This window comes from Protopterus annectens, chromosome 8.part0, assembly GCF_019279795.1.
Source record: "Protopterus annectens isolate FY-2018-M chromosome 8.part0, PAN1.0, whole genome shotgun sequence".
Classification (NCBI taxonomy): Eukaryota; Metazoa; Chordata; order Ceratodontiformes; family Protopteridae; genus Protopterus; species Protopterus annectens.
This window is the reverse complement of record NC_056741.1, coordinates 1,233,610,262-1,233,630,495: the sequence shown is the minus strand read 5'-3', so window position 1 is coordinate 1,233,630,495 and position 20,234 is coordinate 1,233,610,262. Positions and strand designations below refer to the sequence as shown.

Sequence of the window (20,234 nt, the reverse complement as noted above, 5' to 3'; positions counted from 1 at the left end):
GGAAGTAGGTTTTGACGGCTGCTGCTAGTTTCCTGAAAAATGGGCAAATGCAGCCAAGGAGAGACTTGCTCCAAGGAACAGCATGAATCCAGAAGGGGGGGTGTTTTTGATCCAATCAGGATAGGCTCAGAGAAGAGTGCTGGATCTGAAGACTTACAGGATTTCAGCACCACAGCCAAGGAAGCAAAAGCATATGAGGACCGATCAGGGCAGCAATTTCTCAGCTCCTTGTTTTTTTTTTCTTTAGGTCCCATTACTTTATCCTCTTTAGATTTGCCCAAAGACTTTTCTGAAGATGACAAAGCTCCAGAATCAACAGGTTGAATCTTGGAGGATTTTCCCACAGGGCAAGGATAGGTCCCTTAAGAATAAGTTTTTTCTTTCTCTCGGCAACAGCTGAGGTACCAAATGCAGTGCTTATAAGCACACTGCTCATCTAAGTGTGCTGCATTGAGGCAGTACCCACATTTCAAGTGTGCGTCTAAAACTGGGTTATCTTATTGCCACAGGCCACAAATTTTTTAAATCTGAAGGTTTCTCAGCCATATTCAAGAATCACAACAGTAAAAAAAACAGCAATCCTAAGTTATTAAAATAAAACAAAACATATAACAGGATATAAAAGTACTTTTTTTTTTTTTTAAACAGAAAGATTGTGCTGAGGTGCGAGGAACTAAAACAGTAAATAAGCACCTATCTAAATTTACTATGAAAGGGAAGGTAGGGTATAATTACTGCACATAGGTTAAAAAGCACTGAAAGACAATTATCTAGGAGACAAAACAAGAAACAATGAAAAAGGTTTCTTGCAATGTTAACCCACACCTGAGCAAGGAGATAGTACAGTTGCGTACACTTACCATAAATGTAGATGTTCGAGTGTATTCACTGTTGCAGTCATTATATTTGGGTAATCCTACTGGCAGGTTGCCCTCAGCAGGCCTGAATTTGAAAGCCTTGGGTCCTGTGTCGGCTGCTGTTGCCCCTTCCCTGACGTCAGGTCTTCAGGGGTATAAAAGATGCGGCCGATGCTATTTTCTTTATTTTTTCTTGCCCCAGGTGTCAGGTGCCCCCTAAAAGGGTAGCCAAAATTTATATATAAATACATGCACCAATATAAATTTTACCTTCATCTACTAGCAAATACACCACATAGGTTGTATAAATCAGAGAAGGAAAGAAAGGTTCCATCAGAAGAAAGGCGGATGGCGGGTGGGTAACCTGGACTGCAATAGTGAATACACTCGAACATCTACACTTATGGTAAGTGTACACAACTGTACTATGTTCGTGTTTCAATGTTGCAGTCATTACATTTGGGTAGAGTCCCAAAGCTAAGGTTGGGAGGCTGGAGCTAAACAGCATTAGGAGCGGCTATGAGGCCCTGCAGAACTGCAGTGGCAAAACCTGGCCTGGATTTAGAATAGAATGGCAGATGATAGTGCTTTGTAAATGTGTGCACTGAACTCCAAGTACAGCCTCTAAAATGTCCTTGGTAAGTACTCCCCTGAGAAAGGCTGCTGAAGTGGCTGCAGCTCTGGTTGAGTGTGGCCTAATGCCCTTAGGTACTGGCTTGCCATGGTGTACATAGCATAAACGAATGCAGTGGCCTATCCACTTAGAAATAGTTTGCTTTGAGATAGCCTTTCCTTGTGATGCTGCAGCATATTCCACTAGTAATTGGTCTGTCTTTCTGAAAACTTTGGTTCTGTCAAAGTAGAATCTAAGCTGTCTGTGTATGTCCAAAGAATATAGAATTCTCTCCCCCTTGTTCTGTGGATTTGGGTAAAAGGTTGGCAGGTGAATGGTTTGGTTGAGAGCCACACTGGACACCACCTTAGGCATACATGTTGGGTTTGTCCTCAGAGAGACCCTGTCTGGATAAAAAAAATGATAAAAGGTTCCACAGCCATGAGTGCCTGTAGCTCTGAAACTCATCTTGCAGAAGTTATTGCTAGGAGCAGAGCTGTTTTCCAACATAAAAACTTTATATCAGCAGTAGCCGCTGGCTCAAAAGGAGCCAGGGTGAGTTCTTCCAAGACATAGTTGAGGTCCCATGCAGGCATTGGTGAAATCCTTGGGGGTCTTAAATTTTTGGCTCCTCTGAGGTACTGCTTTAATAAGAGATGATAAAAGATTGGTGGCTCTACATTGTAATGAGCCGAAATGGCAGAGGCATGAATTTTAATAGATGAAAAAGACAGGCCTTTGTCCAGCATCTCAGTTAAGTATTGCAAAATCTGAGGAATATTTGGCACAGCTGTATCAGTTCCTTGTGCCTGATTCCAAGCACAGAATCTCTTTCATTTTCCAGCATAAGATTTTCTAGTACTAGGCCTTCTGGCTTCCAAAATTACATCCATCACAGCTTTACTGAGCGGTGTGCTTTGTATGACTACATTATTAGCCATGCTGTCAGGTTTAAAGTTCTGAGTTGGCTGTGTAGGATCTGACTGTTTTGCTGGGACAGTAGCTGAGGTATATGAGGTAAGGTCCAAGCTGGGCATTGAGACAAGCTCCTTAGAACTGGGTACCAGTGCTGGCGGGGACAATCTGGGGCAATCAGTATCATCCTTGGCTTCTCCTGTCTGAACTTTAGGAGTACCTTGGGGAGGAGAGGCAGGGGGGGGGGATGCATATACTGATAGTTTTTCCAGCTGAAAGATAGGGCGTCCACTTTCCATGCTTGTCTGTGCTAAATCCTTGTGCAGAATCTTTTTAGTTGGTAGTTGTGAGGGGAGGCAAATAGGTCTATGTCCGGGCATCCCCATTTTCTTGTTATCATGCTGAAGACTTGTGGGTCTAGGTGCCACTCGTGGGGATCCATGAGGTTTCTGCTTAGTTCGTCTGCCAGAGTATTTTTCCTTCCTGGCAGGAATTGTGCCTGCATATGTACTTGGTAAGTCAATGCTGTGTCCCACAAAGTCATGGCTAGTCTGCAAAGGGGGTAAGAATGTGTGCCCCCTTGCTTGTTTATATACCACATGACCGTGGTGTTGTCGGTCTTTATCAGTTGTTGTCCTGGATAAAGTAGGTCCTTGAAGGCTGTCAGGGCATTTTGAACTGCTAGCATTTCTTTTTGATTGATATGTAGATGCATTTGGTTTGAGGTCCATGTGCTCTGAATGCATCTTCCTGCCATGTGGGCCCCCAAGGCATAATCTGATGCATCCGTTGTTAGTGTCTGCCTGGCTGGGGGTAATGTGAATGGCTGTCCCTTGTTTTGGTGACAAGCCTTTGCCCACCATTGAAACTCCTGTTGCAGGCAGGGAATGAGAGTAATCATAGTCTCCAGGCTGTGGCAATGGTGAGTGCAAACACTTTTTAGGTACCACTGAAGTTTCCTCATATGCAGTCTTGCATATGGAATTAGTAGGATGCAGGATGCCATGAAGCCCAAAGCCTGCAGAATATTTCTTGCAGATAACTGGGCCTTGTTGCCAACATTTTGAAATGGGTAGTCAGTTGCCTTTGTTTGTCTGGCATGAGATAAGCCATCTGGGCAGTTGTATTTAAGCTTGCACCCAGGAATATTATCTCGAGAGGGTACTAGTTTTGATTTCTTTTCGTTGACTGTGTACCCTAGGCATGTTAGAAGTCTTTTCACAAACGTCAGATGCTGTAGAAGAATGTCCTTGTTCGCTGCTTGAATTAGACAGTCGTCCAAGTAAGGATATATTTGTATTCCTCTTTGTCTGCAGAATGCAATTATTGGTGCCAGGCATTTTGTGAAGACCCTGGGTGCAGTAGATAAGCCAAAGGGCAGTGTAGAGAATTGGTAATGCATTGAGCCAGCCTTGAATCTGAGGTATCTTCTGCATATTTGTCTGATTGGGACATGCAGGTATGCCTCTTTTAGGTCTAAAGTCACAAGCCATGGGTTCTTGCCCAGCATGGGCAGAAGCTACTGCAAAGTCAATATCTTGAATTTTGGTATATCCAGGAATGTGTTTAAAACAGATAGGTCCAGTATTGGCCTCCAGGCCTTGTCCTTTCTGGGTACCAAGAACAGTCTTGAGTAAAATCCTTTTCCCTGCTCTTGTTCTGGTACTTGTTGAATGGCCCCCATGTCCATGAGGGATGAGACTTGTTTCTGTGCCTCTGACCATTGATTTTTTGGCAGATCTGGTCAGCCATTTGCCTTTGGCAGGGTATGGAAATGGAACTTGTAGCCTTGTGACACGATATTTAGGACCCATTTGTCCTGGGTTATAATGTGCCAATTTTGCGAAAAAAAGTGCTAATTTTCCCCCTAAGGGTGCTGACAGGAGATAAGTGCTTGTTGCAGGCAGGGTGAAGTCATTGGGACTGTTTCCTGTATGGTTGTGATTTGTCTTCTCCAACTTTGGAGGTAGAAGCCCCCCATTGCTTTGAGCAGTATGAACCTTGCGCCTGGGATCTACCTCTAGGGTGTCTGGATCTGCCCCTTTGAGGTCTGTCTGACACAGGAAAGGACCAATTCTTTGTTGGCCAGTGTCTGCTAAACCTAGGTGGCTGTACTTGTAAGAAATCTTTGACCATTTGCATAGATTAAGCTTTGTCCTCCATTTTCTTTAACACTTCTTCTGCCTTAACACCAAACAAAGTATCATGCTGTAAGGGTGCATCTAATAATTTGACTTTAACATGATCAGGCAGGTTTTGTTCCTTTAACCAAGCATGCCTCCTAATTACAGAACCTGTAACTGCGGCCCTGCAGGAGGCCTCTAAAGAATCAAATCCACATTGCAAAGTATGCTTTCCAACTTGTTCAGCTGCATGCAATAAATCCTGCATTTCCTTGTTTTCTGCACATTCAGAGTTAAACAACATTTTCTGTTTAAGCAATGCCATGACATGTTGCTGATATTTGAGCATATGAAACTGACAGTTTAAGGCCCTTATAGCCAAGGTAGCAGATGTGTAAACCTTTTTTCCCCATCTATCCAGTGCCCTAGAATCTCTGTCAGAAGGGCTAGGGATTTTTGCAGAGGAAGCCTCAACTCCTTTGGGACCCTGAGAAATAGTTTGTGGGTCTGCAGCAGGGTTTTTAAAAAGGAATTTATGAGAGTCAGAAACCCTGTAATATCTGTCAGGCTTAAAAGGAGCTGGAGGTAAGGAGTCAGGGGTAAGACTAGACTCCTAAAACACATCATCTACAATGTCTAACACAGGTGGGATGGCTAGGGGCTTGTGTTGAGGTAGTAAAAGGAAATCCCTGAGCCTCTTTTTAGATTCTGAAAAATCTTGGCTCTCCCTGAGCCTCTTTTTAGATTCTGAAAAATCTTGGCTCTCCTAGTGGAAATGCTCCCTCATGGTATGTAAGGTTTCCCCAAAAGAACAGTCCTCAGGAGGAGAAGCTGATGGTATAGATTCTTCAGCATCAGAATCCTCATAGGGGGGAAAGAGATTATTCCTGATCAGTAGAGGAATCAGAATTAATGGAAACCTGATCAGAAGATTCATAGTCAGTCTCTTGCCTAGACCTCTTATCAGGAGGGGGATGGGAACCCCTGATCAAGGTAATAAAGTCTTCGGCCATTTTGAGCATCTGTTTTTTGGGCATAGAAGCCTGACCACGTGGCTCTTGAGTTTGTTTCTTTGCTTTGGAAGGTGCTTTCGTCTTTGCCTGTGAAGCTGAAGTCGGTTTGATGTAAAGATGTTTAGTGCTGAATACACCCTCAGAAGCTGGTGCCTGCTCAGAGGCTCCAGACTCATCTGAAGGGATAATATCCGAGGCTCCAATACTTTGAGTTTCCAGCGGCATGGCCGACTCCACGTGGGAGTCGGTAGCAGCTTGCGACTCTAAAGTAGTGGGCGTCAGGGGCTGCAAAAGCACCTCACTGAGAACCGGTAAACCAGCGACTGGCTTAGGAGAAGCCTCGTCGCCGGTTTTGGGCCTCGGCTGTCTATCTCTTTCCTTTTCTTTGTGTTTCTTGTAAACTCCGGTAGTCGGATGGCTATCCAACATTTCTGGATAATTAAACTGGCGTCCAAAACAGTTTAAAGCAAAATCATACCGACGCTTAATAGTGCGTTGGTTAAATCTAGCACAAAACCGACAACCAGAAACGTTATGATCAGGGCCTAGGCAAGGAATACAGTAAGAATGAAAATCCTTATAAGGTATTTGCTTCCCACAAGAAATACAATTATTAACTTTTTCTGACATCGGTCTGGGGCAAGAAAACAGTTTCCTCAATGGGGTACTTAGCTTTATTGAAGACTTCGGATCTGAAACTCGAACACGAAAATCTCAGGAGTCTGCCGACCGGCACTTGCGAACTGCTTCTGCTTCGGGCACCGCACGGCAAGAAAGACTAAAGAAAATGGCGTCGGCCGCATCTTTTATACCCCTGACGACCTGACGTCAGGGAAGGGGCGACAGCAGCCGACGCAGGACCCAAGACTTTGGAATTCAGGCCGACTGAGGGCAACCCGCCAGTAGGATTACCCAAATGTAATGACTGCAACAGTGAAACATGAAGAACACCCACATCTGTCTCAAATGAGATCTAGGGTAATGGGCTTTGCAGGAGGGTTACGGATAAGGGCAGGAGTCTTGAGTAGCTGAGGATAGATCCAAGGTCATATCTGAAGACTCGTCTGTTGAGGGACAGACAGGAGAGACATCAGATCTTTTAATTTCCCCATAAATATGGGTATTGCTGAACCAGGTCATACTTTACCACTCAAGCTCTTGTTTTTATTTTTGTATCCTGAAAAAAAAAATCTTCCACCACATTCCATTCCTAAAAAACATGTTCCCAGTTATCTCTCTACCCCATCAAACCTCCAGCATTGCATATGCTATAAACTAGAAGAACAAATGTTTGAAGTCTGCTTGGACTATAAAAACACCTATGCAAAATGCAAAAATCCTAAACCTTTTGGATTTTATTGCATGCTTGGGATCCATGCAAGTGTCCTCCTATTCTTTTGTATACTGCCTTTCCAGTCACTCTTCCCAATCTTTTCTAAACTACTTCGATTGATTCTTACAGTTATCTTGTAATATTTTATATATCCTACTGCTCATTCTTTTTGTAATAGCAGCATCTGTTCTAAACTCAAGTAAAAGCTCTACCAGAGCTGGTCACAACAAATAACTAGAAAGAAAGGCAAACTAATTAATGTATACAATGCTAACAGAAAATACTTCGAACAAAAGGACACTGCTTTTGATATATGAAACTGTTCAATCACAAAACAGTCTACAGAAAATGGCATCATTGTCCCAACAAAAAAGTTATGAAAATCAGGCATGGGACAGATAAGGGTCAGGGGAAAACACTACAGAAGTTACTAGATACTGTGCTCATTTCCTGCTGAAGATGCAGAAAAATGTCTAAACGTACCTCCAATGAGCAAAAGGAGTATCAGAAAGAATGGCGCAGGAGAGAGCCCGATGTGAGAATAACACTACAAACAAAATCAACAGACACTATGGAAGGGAAACAGAACAGATGGCAGAGAAACAGGAAGTGGAGGAATAAAGGAGGGATAAGAAGAATGGCAAGAAAGAGGTCCATAAGTTGACCTGGAAGCCAACAATGCTCAAGAATACAACGAAGGTTTGTTTCCAGGTAAAATTACATGAAAAAAGGGACAATGAACCATTGAGGTTCAAATGGAAAAAGAACGGCTTAAAAAGAAGTGAAGGTTCAAAAGCCAAAATGAAAAAGTTGCGAAATGGTAAGGCACAGCTAAATGATAAGACATGTTAAGTTGGTTGATGGAGGGGAGATATTAAAAATAAGGAAGACGTTGGAGATGTCAAAACCAAGGAAGGAATTACTCTGTCAGAAAGTTTAAGATGTTTTCAGCTGTTTAAACTGAAACTGGAGTTCCCTCTGCAATGAGGTAAAACTGTGAAGGTGGAGACTACTGGGAAATGAGGACAGCATGGGAGAAGAAAGACAGCTGCAGCTAATAAAAGTCTCCCTCCCTCCCAAAAAGGCAAATTCATGAGATGCAAGTGGTGGACTGGCTGGTATCAGAACTGTGGTTTGCACCTTTCCATATCAGCCATATGGAATGTAAGGGTTTTAGCAGTTATTTCTCCCACCACCCAGGTTTACTGCACAAAGCAAATTTATGTGGATTTATATGGCTGCAAATTTAAGCTTTCAAGAGAATACAGAATAACTGCACTTTGATTTGTTGCATAAGCACAGAGAAAAGCAGGCAAAACCTGTTGGGCACGGCATGGCTAGGTATGCCGGTTACACATAACTACACTCACTGCTATAGTAATAAATGAAAATAGAGAAAAGTGAGGCTGTGAAAGAGGACATGTGATTAAGATACTTATATAATGCATTAGTGTACAGATTTCAAGACACCATGTAAAGGACATGATATATACAAAGTAAAACAGCAAGTGCTAGTAAATGTACATTTGTATGGCTAAAGACAGGACAAAGGGCATTTTATAATCTAATAGGAAGAAATGTGATCAAATCAATAAATGATTTGTGTGGATGAGAAAATGTGTTGTCTCACAAGGAAGAAAATGGAGCATCTAATAAAGGGTGAACACTATCTCATGATGTAAAACAAGGCATAATTCATGCACAGTGGGGAATCAAACAGTGTTATCAGGTGAGATTGAGTAAGCAGTAGGCTGAGAGATTTAGTCAAGGAAGTAGGAGAAAAGGAATGTTCAGAATATGCATAAATAAGTGGAACAGGTCACAGAAGTTATGGGGCAAGATGCCTGCAGCAGGTTACAAAACATTCAAAAATGTGGTGAAGAAAGACCCAGTTGTAGAAGTAAAGCCAAGGTAGGTGCTGCAAATGTAGTGGTGAGTGTATGACTAGTTAAGACAGAGGCTGAGGTGTAGATGAATCAACAGGAAACGGTTATGGTGGATTCAGTTTTCAGAGGGGTCCTATTCAGCTGGTGAACATGAAGGAGCATTGTGAGGCAGTTAGCTTAAGCTAACCTGGTGAGGTTTTTCTGTGCGACAACTGCAGATAAGGAAGTGAAGAACAGTGTATGAATGAAGTGGATGAAAAGGATGGGAAGCATGTTATATTAATCTGCAGTGGATACTGATAAAGATGCAAGAAGGGTATGTGGGTTACAGCTGATGAAAACACAATCAGAACTCTACATGAAAAGAGTTTTGGGTGAAGTGAACAAAGAGGAAATATATGTGATGTTACTGCACAAGCTAAACTAAGACAGAAGGAAATAGCCACAGAATGACTGGAAGTGTGCGACAGCAAACGACATGCAGAAGAATGGGCAAAGTGATAATACTAATTCTTTCCTATATCTTTGTGACAGAATCCCTTCTGAAAAAGTGCCTCTTTCATTCACCAGTTCCACAACCATTATATTCAATAGGGTAGTGACAGCCAATACTTAGAATGGCAGTCATCCATGAAGATCTAGGGATGGTCTTCCTAACTTCTACACCTCAGCAGTATGCCATGCATTTTCCCAGGGTACAGTCTGCAATGCTGGTCCAAGGCTGTATGCATGCTTTCAACCACACACCAAATCCAGCAACAGTAAGGCATGGCAGATGAGAAAAAATGACCCAGCCCTTGAATTGTTGCTGAGCACAGGTGTCACATGACAGGCAGATATGAAGATTTAAGATGTCTGTTAGTACAGACTATGTTTCTTAAGGGTACATTCCTGCACCCCTGTAGACAGGTTCCACCAAACTGCAAACAACTAACCCAAGTACAGGAAAGACTGGGACCTAACTCACCCTGGGTATTAAATGTCTAATTCAGCAACAAACATGGACAAAACATAATCTGTCCTGAATGAATTTGGGTGACTCGAGGGGATACTCCTCAGGATAAGGCCAGTCTTAGACACACAGTAGCTCATCAACAAGTGGAACAAGAAGGTGCCTACAACACAAGAAGCAACCAGCAAATGGTAATAAAAAATGCACCACCACCAGGTCCTTTCCCAACTACTTCCGTAAAAAACAGATGTGACCTTGAGTCCTTGCAATTCAGGGGAGAGATTATAATACATCTACACCAGGGAGCTGTTTAATAAATAGAAGGTATAACCAAGACTGCCTGTATCTTTCTGTTCTTCCAGGTTTGATGTCAAATATATATTTTAGTTTTTATGTACTATGCTTAGTGACTTAAGCACATCAATAAACATGACCCCTACTAACTTACAAGTTCAAGGAAATCACGGCTGCAAAATTAAATCATAATCAAGAGGACAACAGAATCAAAAACATGAACAAAATACTACAAGGAAATGCATGCTAACTCACATTTCATCTCAAATCTGGGTCCAACTTCATTAAGTTCAATGTTTTTGTGATCCAGTTTCCTGTACACATGATGCCTAAATAAAAACAGAAAATGCAGGTTATAACTGTGCAGCTGAATATGTGGTAAGACAAAACACGTTAGGTGGCTAAGATGTTTACCTTACATACACAACATGCAGGGTTTGATTCTCACATGGGGTAACTGGCTAGGCTTAAAATGGTCCATAAGGGCAGTTAGCCTAGTAGTACTAACCTATGAACATGCCTATGCAAAATTATGCTCCTCCATAAACTTGCACACAAAACCAACATTCCCATATTAATCTTAGCATAGCATAGACTTGACTATCATTAGCTCCTTAAATATGAATATATTCCATTTAGACAATATCAACTCATATCGGTGTCTTCAATAAAGCTAATCTTAGACCAATCATCTTGCTGCATTTTTTACCAATATCATCACAGGTACAAAAGCAGGTTTGACTTCCACCTCTTAAGCAAAATGAATCATCTTTTTCATAAAAAAAAAAAAAAAAACAAAAAAACCCTGAAACAAAAATGCATTTGCGGTAAGTCCAACTGCTGTAGCAAGAATATTTAAGTATCCTAACAAAAGGGACCATGAAGATGAACTAGCCAAATAAAAATTCCAAAAACAACTCTTCTTGTACTGCTAACAAAATGCTTTCAGAAAAGTACATTTTAAAAAATTATCTATCAATGACTACAGAAATTGCATGTTTTTTTACTGACTAGTGTGCAAACCCCCCATACTTGAATTTAGTAAAATGAATTGATTGATATGACAAGAAAGCACAGATAAAAAAAAATGTTTTATTTCGGAGAAGAACTAGACTGTGAAAACAGATGAAATGGAATGCTCACAAAGTACTGGGAATTTTCATGAACAATACTGGGCTTGTTCACAAAACAGGAAACCATATTGCTTCAAAGTGAGAAAACATATCTTCTAAGGGGAATTAAGGCTTTGTGTTACAACACAGAAAATTCTACATGCGAATGTTAACAGTGGTTACTCCTTAAAGACCAGTGATGGTAGCATGTTGGAAAATTAAATGCTGTTCTATAGTGTGGATAAAAGGATTGCGTACTACACAGAGGACTATGATTGGGTCTTTAGTCGTAACCATATCGCTGTGTGTTCAAGATACGGATGCCAAGAAATTCACCTCAAAAATTAAGCTTGAGTCGTGAAACTTGGCTTTCATGTTGAGAAAATATAACTAATTAGGATCAGTAAGACACGATCATAATTCTTTGCAGTGCATGGAGTTTTATTTATTCCATGTACTACCAGTTAGAGATGGGGGGAAAAAAGGCACAAAAGTGTTTTATTAAGCTTTGAAAGCACAGAAACACAGACAGCATGTACAGGTTTAATTAGTTTACAAATTCTTATTGTGGGGAATGACAAGAGAGTAAAGTCAGGAGTCAGGGATCATTTTTAAATACTGCTCTACTTTACAGACTGACTAATGTTTCAACGACAGAACAAAAATAGAACCAAGAAATACAGGGACAGTTGAGAGTGGAGAAACTCCTCCTGCAACACTTGGGGCCATATAACAATTGTTACACACCTCTGAAAGTGCGTTAATAGTCTAGTACCGCATTACAGTAGCATTTTACAGGTTTATATTTTTCCCAATTTTGGAGCATAACCATGGCATTCCATGCACTACATGAAAATTATAAATACAGCAGAGACACTAGAAGCAGGACAATATAATACAAGTTTATATTTGCAAATTAAAGCAAGTCAAAACCATACAACCTTGCCACTTAAGAATTGTGTTGTCCACCAAGAGGCACTTGATGCCCTGGGTCAAATTCTCTAAAATCAGGCATTCTTATTTTAGACTCGTTACAATTTCTGGGCTTTCTGCATATACTCCTTTACAACTGCAAGACCAGCTTTAGTCTATCCTATAAAAAAAAAAACACTAATATTCTATATTTTAAATGGTGTTCGGTCTTCTTCCAAAGTCTCTCTTCCAGCAATATCAAGCAGACCTCTAATGTCTTCCATACAAGAGATCAAATGAGGTAAACCAAGTTGTGCCTGTGACACCTTACTACAAACAACGTGGCTAACAAGGGCTCTCAATTCTTACTATCTATACTAGTCACTCTTATTAACATGGATTGCAGTGTCTTCTTGAACTCTGCTAAACTGCCAGTCTGTGGATGGCATACTGACATTATCTGTTTATCCTTAAAGCATGGCACAAATGATGTAGTACCAGTGACATAAAAGGTGCACTTACTAAGTTCCACACGTTTCTACACTGTATAGAATGGAATATGTGATCTGGCAACAGCCTCATCACTAGCCTAGTTTAAGATTAGAGGCCCTACAAATGTCATGGCATAGTTCCTTATTGCTACTGTGTACCAACGTACACTGCTAGATTTTACTAATGGCCCTAAAATGTCCATAGCAATGCTTCTGTAATTAAAAAAAATGGAAGCAATGGACTCTTAAATCCTGGATTGGGATGGTGATTTCAAACAGTCTGGACAAGAAGCATAATTATCATCTACTTCTTTCATTATCCCTGGTGAATAAAATCTGGCTGACACTTTCACCATCCCCAGCTGACCTCTTAACATGTGACTAAGAGCTCCTTTCATTAGAGTGCCCTATAAAGTTTTAGAACAACCAAAAATAGAATGTCTCCCCGTTTTACTGTAAACAAAAGATCTTTTAACTTAAAAGTGGGGGGGGGGTACTAATTGGAGCATCATGCTCAGCATCCTTCCTTACAACCTTAGATATACTCTCTCTAAACTGTATCATCTTACAACTACACTTTTTAAAAATAAAGTTTATGTGGCATGCCTAGATGTCCAATAATTCAGGCAAACCTCCATCACTTTGAGCTGAAAAGGAAGGTACAGCTTTGCCCTCCTCCCAAAACAAAAAGACAAGGGAGCTTTTTTCATGTCATCCCCTATAAACAGTAGTTCTGGAGGAAAAAAAAAAAACAAAAAAACCTCTTAAAGTTCAACTATTGCACTACCTGAATAAATTTCATGAACGCTGCCCTTTTCTTTAGCATTCTGTTCCCTTTGGCCAAAATGGATTTCAAATCTATTTTCTTATCTGTCTCAATTTTAGCACTTACTAATATCCATCTGATCTGAGCTTTCTCACTTAAGTGGCCTAGAAACACTTAGTTAAGCCTTTGTTCAGACATCTGTCCTGTATTCATTTTTACTTCAAAGATTACTTCAGGCAACACCTCCTTTATCGCTTGCCATCTTTCCCTGCCCCTACTTTTCCACACTGGCTTTCATCTTGTAATTTTTCCCCTTGGCTGCCTTTCCCACCATCTTCATTTTACTCCTTCCTTGCTTCCTGCTGCTCACCTGTCTCCCTCTTCCCTCCATTTATTTGCACATTTTCTTCCCTAGATGATTACCTCTGCCCATGAGCTGTCCTTATCTTTTTCCATCTTATTCAGTCTCCTTTCCTTCTGAAGGCCCATCAGTCCAAGTCACTTCTGACCTTTCCCATCTAATGTGTACACTCGCTCACCCCTCTCTCTAATATTCTACCAATGTTTTCATAAACCCGACATCAATCCCCAGAAATCTCCAAAGCCAACATGCTGCTTCACAACTTAAATACCTTATTCACTTCTCTCCCCATTGTCCACCCTGCAATCTTGTCTTCCTTCTTACTCTCAGCTTCACTTCATGGGCCTTTCCCTTTCCTTCCCTTGTTTTTAATATAATTTACTGTAAACAGATGGCTCTTTTTGGTTTATTCACATCACCAACATACTTGGGTTAAGAGGCAAACTCACTGCAAAAGCCCCAGCTCCTAACTGTCACATTCCATACCAGAGCTCTTAAAAAGTATAACTAGAAGGATAAACAACTATAAATGTGTGGCTTACTCACAAAAGACTTACACTGGAACCTCTAGGAAAAGATGGAACTGACTCACAGCCAAGAAGAAGGTATCCACTAAACAGTGGCATCCTGAACAACTAACATAAGCATTCAGATTTTGTGTTGTCGCTAACTTGAAAACACTCCATACAAGGAGATAATATTTAGGCATAACTCTTAACTGGTATCAACAAAAATCAAAAGAAAAGAGAGAACATGACAGGCAAAAGTAGGGATCTAGGACAGGCGGTTCTCAAGGAAAGCAGAGGCCCAGACTACACTCAAAGATAAGTGTGAAACATTGACCAAGCAGGTGTGGTACTGGTACTGTCTACCACTGATGCATTCCTGAAAAAAGTAGAACAAAGTAGCACCCCCTCCAAAAAATAAATAAATAAATACATATAAAGCATTAAAAATGGTTACATAGTGTTCTAGTGGAACATCATCAAACAGTGTTCTGGCCACAAAGCATCTGTTAGGCAGTGGGCGAACTCTCCCTAAATGAAGCAAAGGAGATACAACGCTAAGCAGTTCAACAACACTAATATGTTCTGGAAAGGTAAAATTACAACTTGTGAAAATCTATGGCATGAAGAACAAAGTAACTCTTCTAAAAAAAAAAAATTAGGAAAAACAATGGAAGGTGAACAGTCTAGATAAAAGACAGACTTCAGAGAAAGCTTAAGAAATAAGCAGGGACTTAACCTCAACAAGACACAGCCCTTGTCAAAGCACAAAGAGAGTTATTCACAAGTAACACTGAAAAATGTGATACGAGTTGAGCTGAGGATATGACTACAATGAAACATGACATCCAAAATACAAAGTGCAGAACCGACTACTTCAAAAGATAAATGAACAAACTAAGTTTGGGTCCTATTACCAGAAGAAGCAAGATACAGTTCCCTTAAACTACATTTCACCAGATGATACAGAGCTTAGGTCAACCTTTCTCCAAATCACAGAAGTCAAAGTGTTGCAATATGAACCCCGATGGTGAAGTAACCAAAGCTCAGTCTGAAAAAAAGTGTCTGAAATAAAATGGGCAAACACAACCAATCTTCAATTAAATGCACTCTCTCAGCAGATAATATTAACAACTCTCACTTCAAACTCTTCCCATAACAGGTTCCAAGATCACAAAAAGAAACGGTTTAATCCTCTGGAACTGGTTTATGGAAAAGAACATAGTTAATAACAGCAACAAATCTGCAGTGATGATTTCATACCTGCCAAAAACTGTCTTCTAAGCTTATCCTGTGGATTAAATACGCACAAGGTAATTTCACCTTGTCATTAAACCAAGAGATACCTTAGCTTACTTTACAATCAACATTTCACTTTTTCCACCAAACTCATTACACAGACTTAAGGCAAACAAAGTCAGCCTAAAAGTATAGTACACTTGCCAATTAACAACTGAGACTAACACCCATAGCCAACAACATTTTGATTTCTGAACTAGAACACTATCTGCCTCTAACAGCGCTGAATTACTCCCATATCACAAAGACCTTGTAGAGTATTAGAAGTAAGACATACTTCATAATTTTACTGAACATTACAGAAAGGGTTGACCGGGGTCCAGTAAATAACTCACCAACTTTTAAATATCCCTATAAAGACAGTACGCTGCACCAACAGTAGAATCAGTTACAGAAACTATGAATGGGAACAGCCAAGCCACAGCCGAGGCAACAGACTGCTGGGGACAATTCTCAGTCAGCTCTCCATGCTGGGAAACATTAGAAGGCGGATTGCTACAGGATGTCCAGTACAACTACTAACATTAACAGGAACACATGAAGGCAAATTGGATTCTGTACAAATACTACCTACCCAAAGCAGCCCATAACAAAAAAAAAAAAAATCCTGTGAAGTTCCAAAACAATATGCTATAGAGCCATCTGTCACAATTACACTATTAACACCATTCCAAAAGTCAACTACAATTAGAAAATATGGAGTTTGTACTGTAACCACTGAAAATTACACTTGAATAATACTAAATATGAAGTCTCTGAAGTCCTTGAGTGGTTTGGACCTCCTCTTGATCTTCTAGGGATCAGAAATAGATGGGAAGAAAACTCAATCCTCTGCTCAATAGGAACCGTCCCAAAAAACTCAGGTTCAAGAAAGTCGAACTGTGCAAGCAGCTTGCCTGATGCAATTCGTTCTAGCAATGGATGATGACACTAGGAAAATTAAGCAAATACAAAACAAAGCCCTTTTCAAAGTCATCCAGAATCAAGCTCTTCAAAGTATATACATCATTATATATATATATATATATATATATACACACACACACACACACACACACACACACACACACACACACACACACACACACACACACAAACACACATATACTGAGCAAACTGCCGCTTACAAGATAATTACTTATATCAAATTAACTTCTTGAAAGTAAAATAAAATAAAACCAATCTGTAAAACGACTAGCTGGAGAAAATCAGAAGACTCTAAACTGGTAATTAAACTTTCGTTCTTTAATGTTAATAGAACTTCATCAGAATAATGCAAACTATGTAGTATGTACACTAAATGTGAAAATGAAACGTGAGCTTACAGTAACCAATGGAATCAAGAATTGATAATAAAATACAGTAACCAATAACCTTAGTATTTAAACTGCAAATAAATCTGAAGTAATAAGCATATGCTACATGAAACATGAGGAGTAAGTGTGTAATATTACACTAACTGGCAGGACAAACATTTTAATCATACCATTTAAGAGCACATTTGATATTAATGCTTTCATTCAAACCCTGAGTCATTTCTGCACCAAGCAGCAGTTGCCACTTTAGTTCCCTTAATTCAAGGAAGAAATCTGTATTGCCAAAAAATGCATCAACTTATTCTACCACAAAGAACTGGAATTTAACAAAATTTCTACAAAATGTGCTATGTTTAGCCAAGGCATTGTTTGTATTTTTAGCTCTAATAGCTCCCAAGTATTCCTTAATACATTCCAACAGTTTTCTTGCTGTCTTACCTATACAAAAATTATTACATGTTAAACGGACAGCAACATAAACTACTGGACTAGAATGGCAATTAAAATGTTTAGAGAATGTAACCATGTATTTCCAATGTGCAAAGGTAAAATGAGACCCTATAAAGATGCAAGGGCAAACAACACAATTACAACAATATATGCCTCTATGTGAAGTAGTACTAGAGGAGGGGTTGAAGATAAACTACTTGTCTCTATTTTCAAAATGTTAGCGCAAGGTTTTGGTTCTTTTGAATGTAAAAGAAGGTGTTACCCCTAGGGTAGTGCCAATGTGCTGTAAGTCAGTAAGTAAATCCCAATTCTTGGTGATAATTTCTCTAATATGACCCATATCTCAAGACAGGTAGTGGGAAACGTAATGTCATGTCTGCTGTATTACTTTGTCTGATATATATATATATATATATATATATATATATACACACACACACATCTCAAAATGACACAAACTGAAGAAAAACAAAACAAACTTCTAGGCTACTTAAAAAAAATAAATAATAAATAAGGACACTGGAGACCAAACTCGTGTTGAGCTCTTTTGTCCATTTATTAGTATCAGGACTTCATCAGAACTAAAGTGAAAACTCAGAAAGTAAGGCATTAAATACAGTAAAAATAAACAAAACTTAATAAGTATGACAACAGTGCAGATTCAGATACCCAAACAAGTGAAGCTATAAAGTTGTAAACAACAATCAACAATCACTTGCAAAAGGCTAGGCGTGGTTAAACATACCAGTGCACAGCGCTGGAAAGATTAATATTTTCATTTTAACCAGGGGCAGCTTCTGCATTCAAAAAAAGCTGCCATTTTAATTCTCTATGCTCCAAATAAGCAGCACAATCACCAAAGTAATTGTACACTTGTTCCAGCACAAAGAAACAGAATTTGGAGAAGGCAGGGCATTCCAAACTATGTTTTCCCAAAGCATTGTGCACATCTCCAGATCGCAGCGCAGCAAGATGTTCTTTCACCCGGTCAGTCTCCTGCAAGTCTTACCTATGTAGAATGCTTTACAGGCATCACAGAAAGCAACATAAACAACAAATGTGGAATGACAATTACAGAACTTTTTAAAAACTGCTAGATATCTGCAATGTGTAAATAAGTAGCTGCGGCCCCTGTAAGTAAAATCACAAATCACACAATGGCTACAGTTAAACATACCCCATGCGTTAGTTGCATTTGCTGGACTGTCCAATAAAAATGGTCATTTTTATTCTCAAAGAAATACCTCAAAGTTTGAGAGCGTTTCACACAGAAACCAGCTGCACTGCCTAATATTCTACAGAGTTGCCTGTCACTACCAATCACATCCCACTTGTTAGTGATAACTTCTCTAATATTCTGCAACTCTCTACAAATGGGAAGTGGAAAACTAAGCTGCTTATCCGCTGACGGGGTACCAGTGTCCTTTTTTGAAAGTCAAACAGGAGAATGGATTGGAACTTGTCATGCCGAGCCCATGCTACTTCAGCAAAAATAGCATCAAGCAAACTGCGAGGGTAGTTCTTGTGCACAAACATTTGTTTAAGAAAGTCTGCTTCACTGTGAAATACAGCATCATCAGAAATCAGTCTAGACAGTCTAATAAATTGTCCAAGAACAATACTCTTCTTGATATAAAAGGGGTGCAAACTAGAAAAATCTAAATAATTATTCCTAAAGGTGTTTTTCCTAAAAACATTAGATGCCATCGTGCCTTTATCAGAATCAATTACCAGTTTTACATCCAAAAAGGTAACTTTGTGTCCACAAACTGAAGGAACAAATTTCATAAAACCAATACTCCATGACAGTGTCTGTATGAAAGAATCAAGCTGTTCCTTAGTCCCCTTCCACACAAAAAAGATATTGTCAATATAATGACAGTAAAGGGCAGTAAGCTCAAAACTTTGTAAAATACTTTAGTCACCTGTTCTCAAGTATTCAGAACAAGATTTGCGAATGCAGGAGCCATCTTAGACCCCATGGCTACACCCCTAACCTGCTGGTAAATCTTCTCATTAAAGAAATGAAACGGTTAGGCAAAACGATGGAAATAAGGTCTGCTATAGTCTGTATTTTACAGTCAGAAAAATGTACATATTTTTTCAAGAATAACTGCACAAAATTCAAGCCTTCAGCATGGGGAATGTTTGTATATAACGCTTCTATGCCCAGCGTCACAGGAAGACAGTCATGTAAAGGAAAGGTTGAGCAAAAAATGTGTAAGTTATTCAGAAAATCCCAGGAGTCTTTAATATAAAGCTGTGTAGCTTGTACTATGGAGTTAAGAACATGAACAACAAATTCAGACACCTTCTCCATCTTAGTCCTTGTGGTACAAACTATAAGTCGGAATGGGGGTCCACTGCATTCTTGCTGACCTTGGGAATACCAAATAATTTACCAAGGCTAGAAAATGTTACTGACATGAACTGAAATTAATCACGCAAGATCAAATCATCTTCCAATAACCTGTTCAGTTTCCTATCAATAGCAAGAAACTACAATGAAACATGACATCCAAAATACAAAGTGCAGAACCGACTACTTCAAAAGATAAATGAACAAACTAAGTTTGGGTCCTATTACCAGAAGAAGCAAGATACAGTTAATATCAACAGAAGTGTAAAAGAAGTGTAAAAGTCATCATCCTGCAACATAAACTCAATTTTATTGGAATATACTGCCTGATCCATGAGAACAAACCCTGTGCCTTTGTCAGACTTCATAATTCTAATTTCCTTATTACCAGAAAGTGTCTCAGCATTAGACAATTTATACCACTTATGTTCACATCTATTGTTGATCAAGTGTCTCAGATCTCTTTCACACATAGTCTGCAAAGTGTTATTCAGATTAGGATTAAAAGTACTTCTTTGTAAGGGAGCATTGGCACCATGTAGGGGGAAAGTAGATCAACTTAAGGAGTCCTGTGAGTCTTCCAAACAAACCCTCGTCAGGGTCATCAAAAAACACCTTAAGGTTTAATTTTCTAAGAAACAGTTTCAAATCCAACAGAAGACCAGGGAGATGTGCT

General features: G+C 39.7%; 1 protein-coding gene across 1 annotated transcript in view; it reads right to left on the bottom strand.

Annotated features, from left to right (window-relative positions):
• IMP4 (IMP U3 small nucleolar ribonucleoprotein 4) overlaps positions 1–20,234 on the bottom strand; it is a 267,706-nt gene that overhangs the window by 7,033 nt on the left and 240,439 nt on the right. The window contains exon 8 of the mRNA XM_044080730.1: positions 10,242–10,315. Coding sequence (XP_043936665.1) covers positions 10,242–10,315 — 74 coding nt within the window. The remainder of the gene's footprint in view (positions 1–10,241; positions 10,316–20,234) is intronic.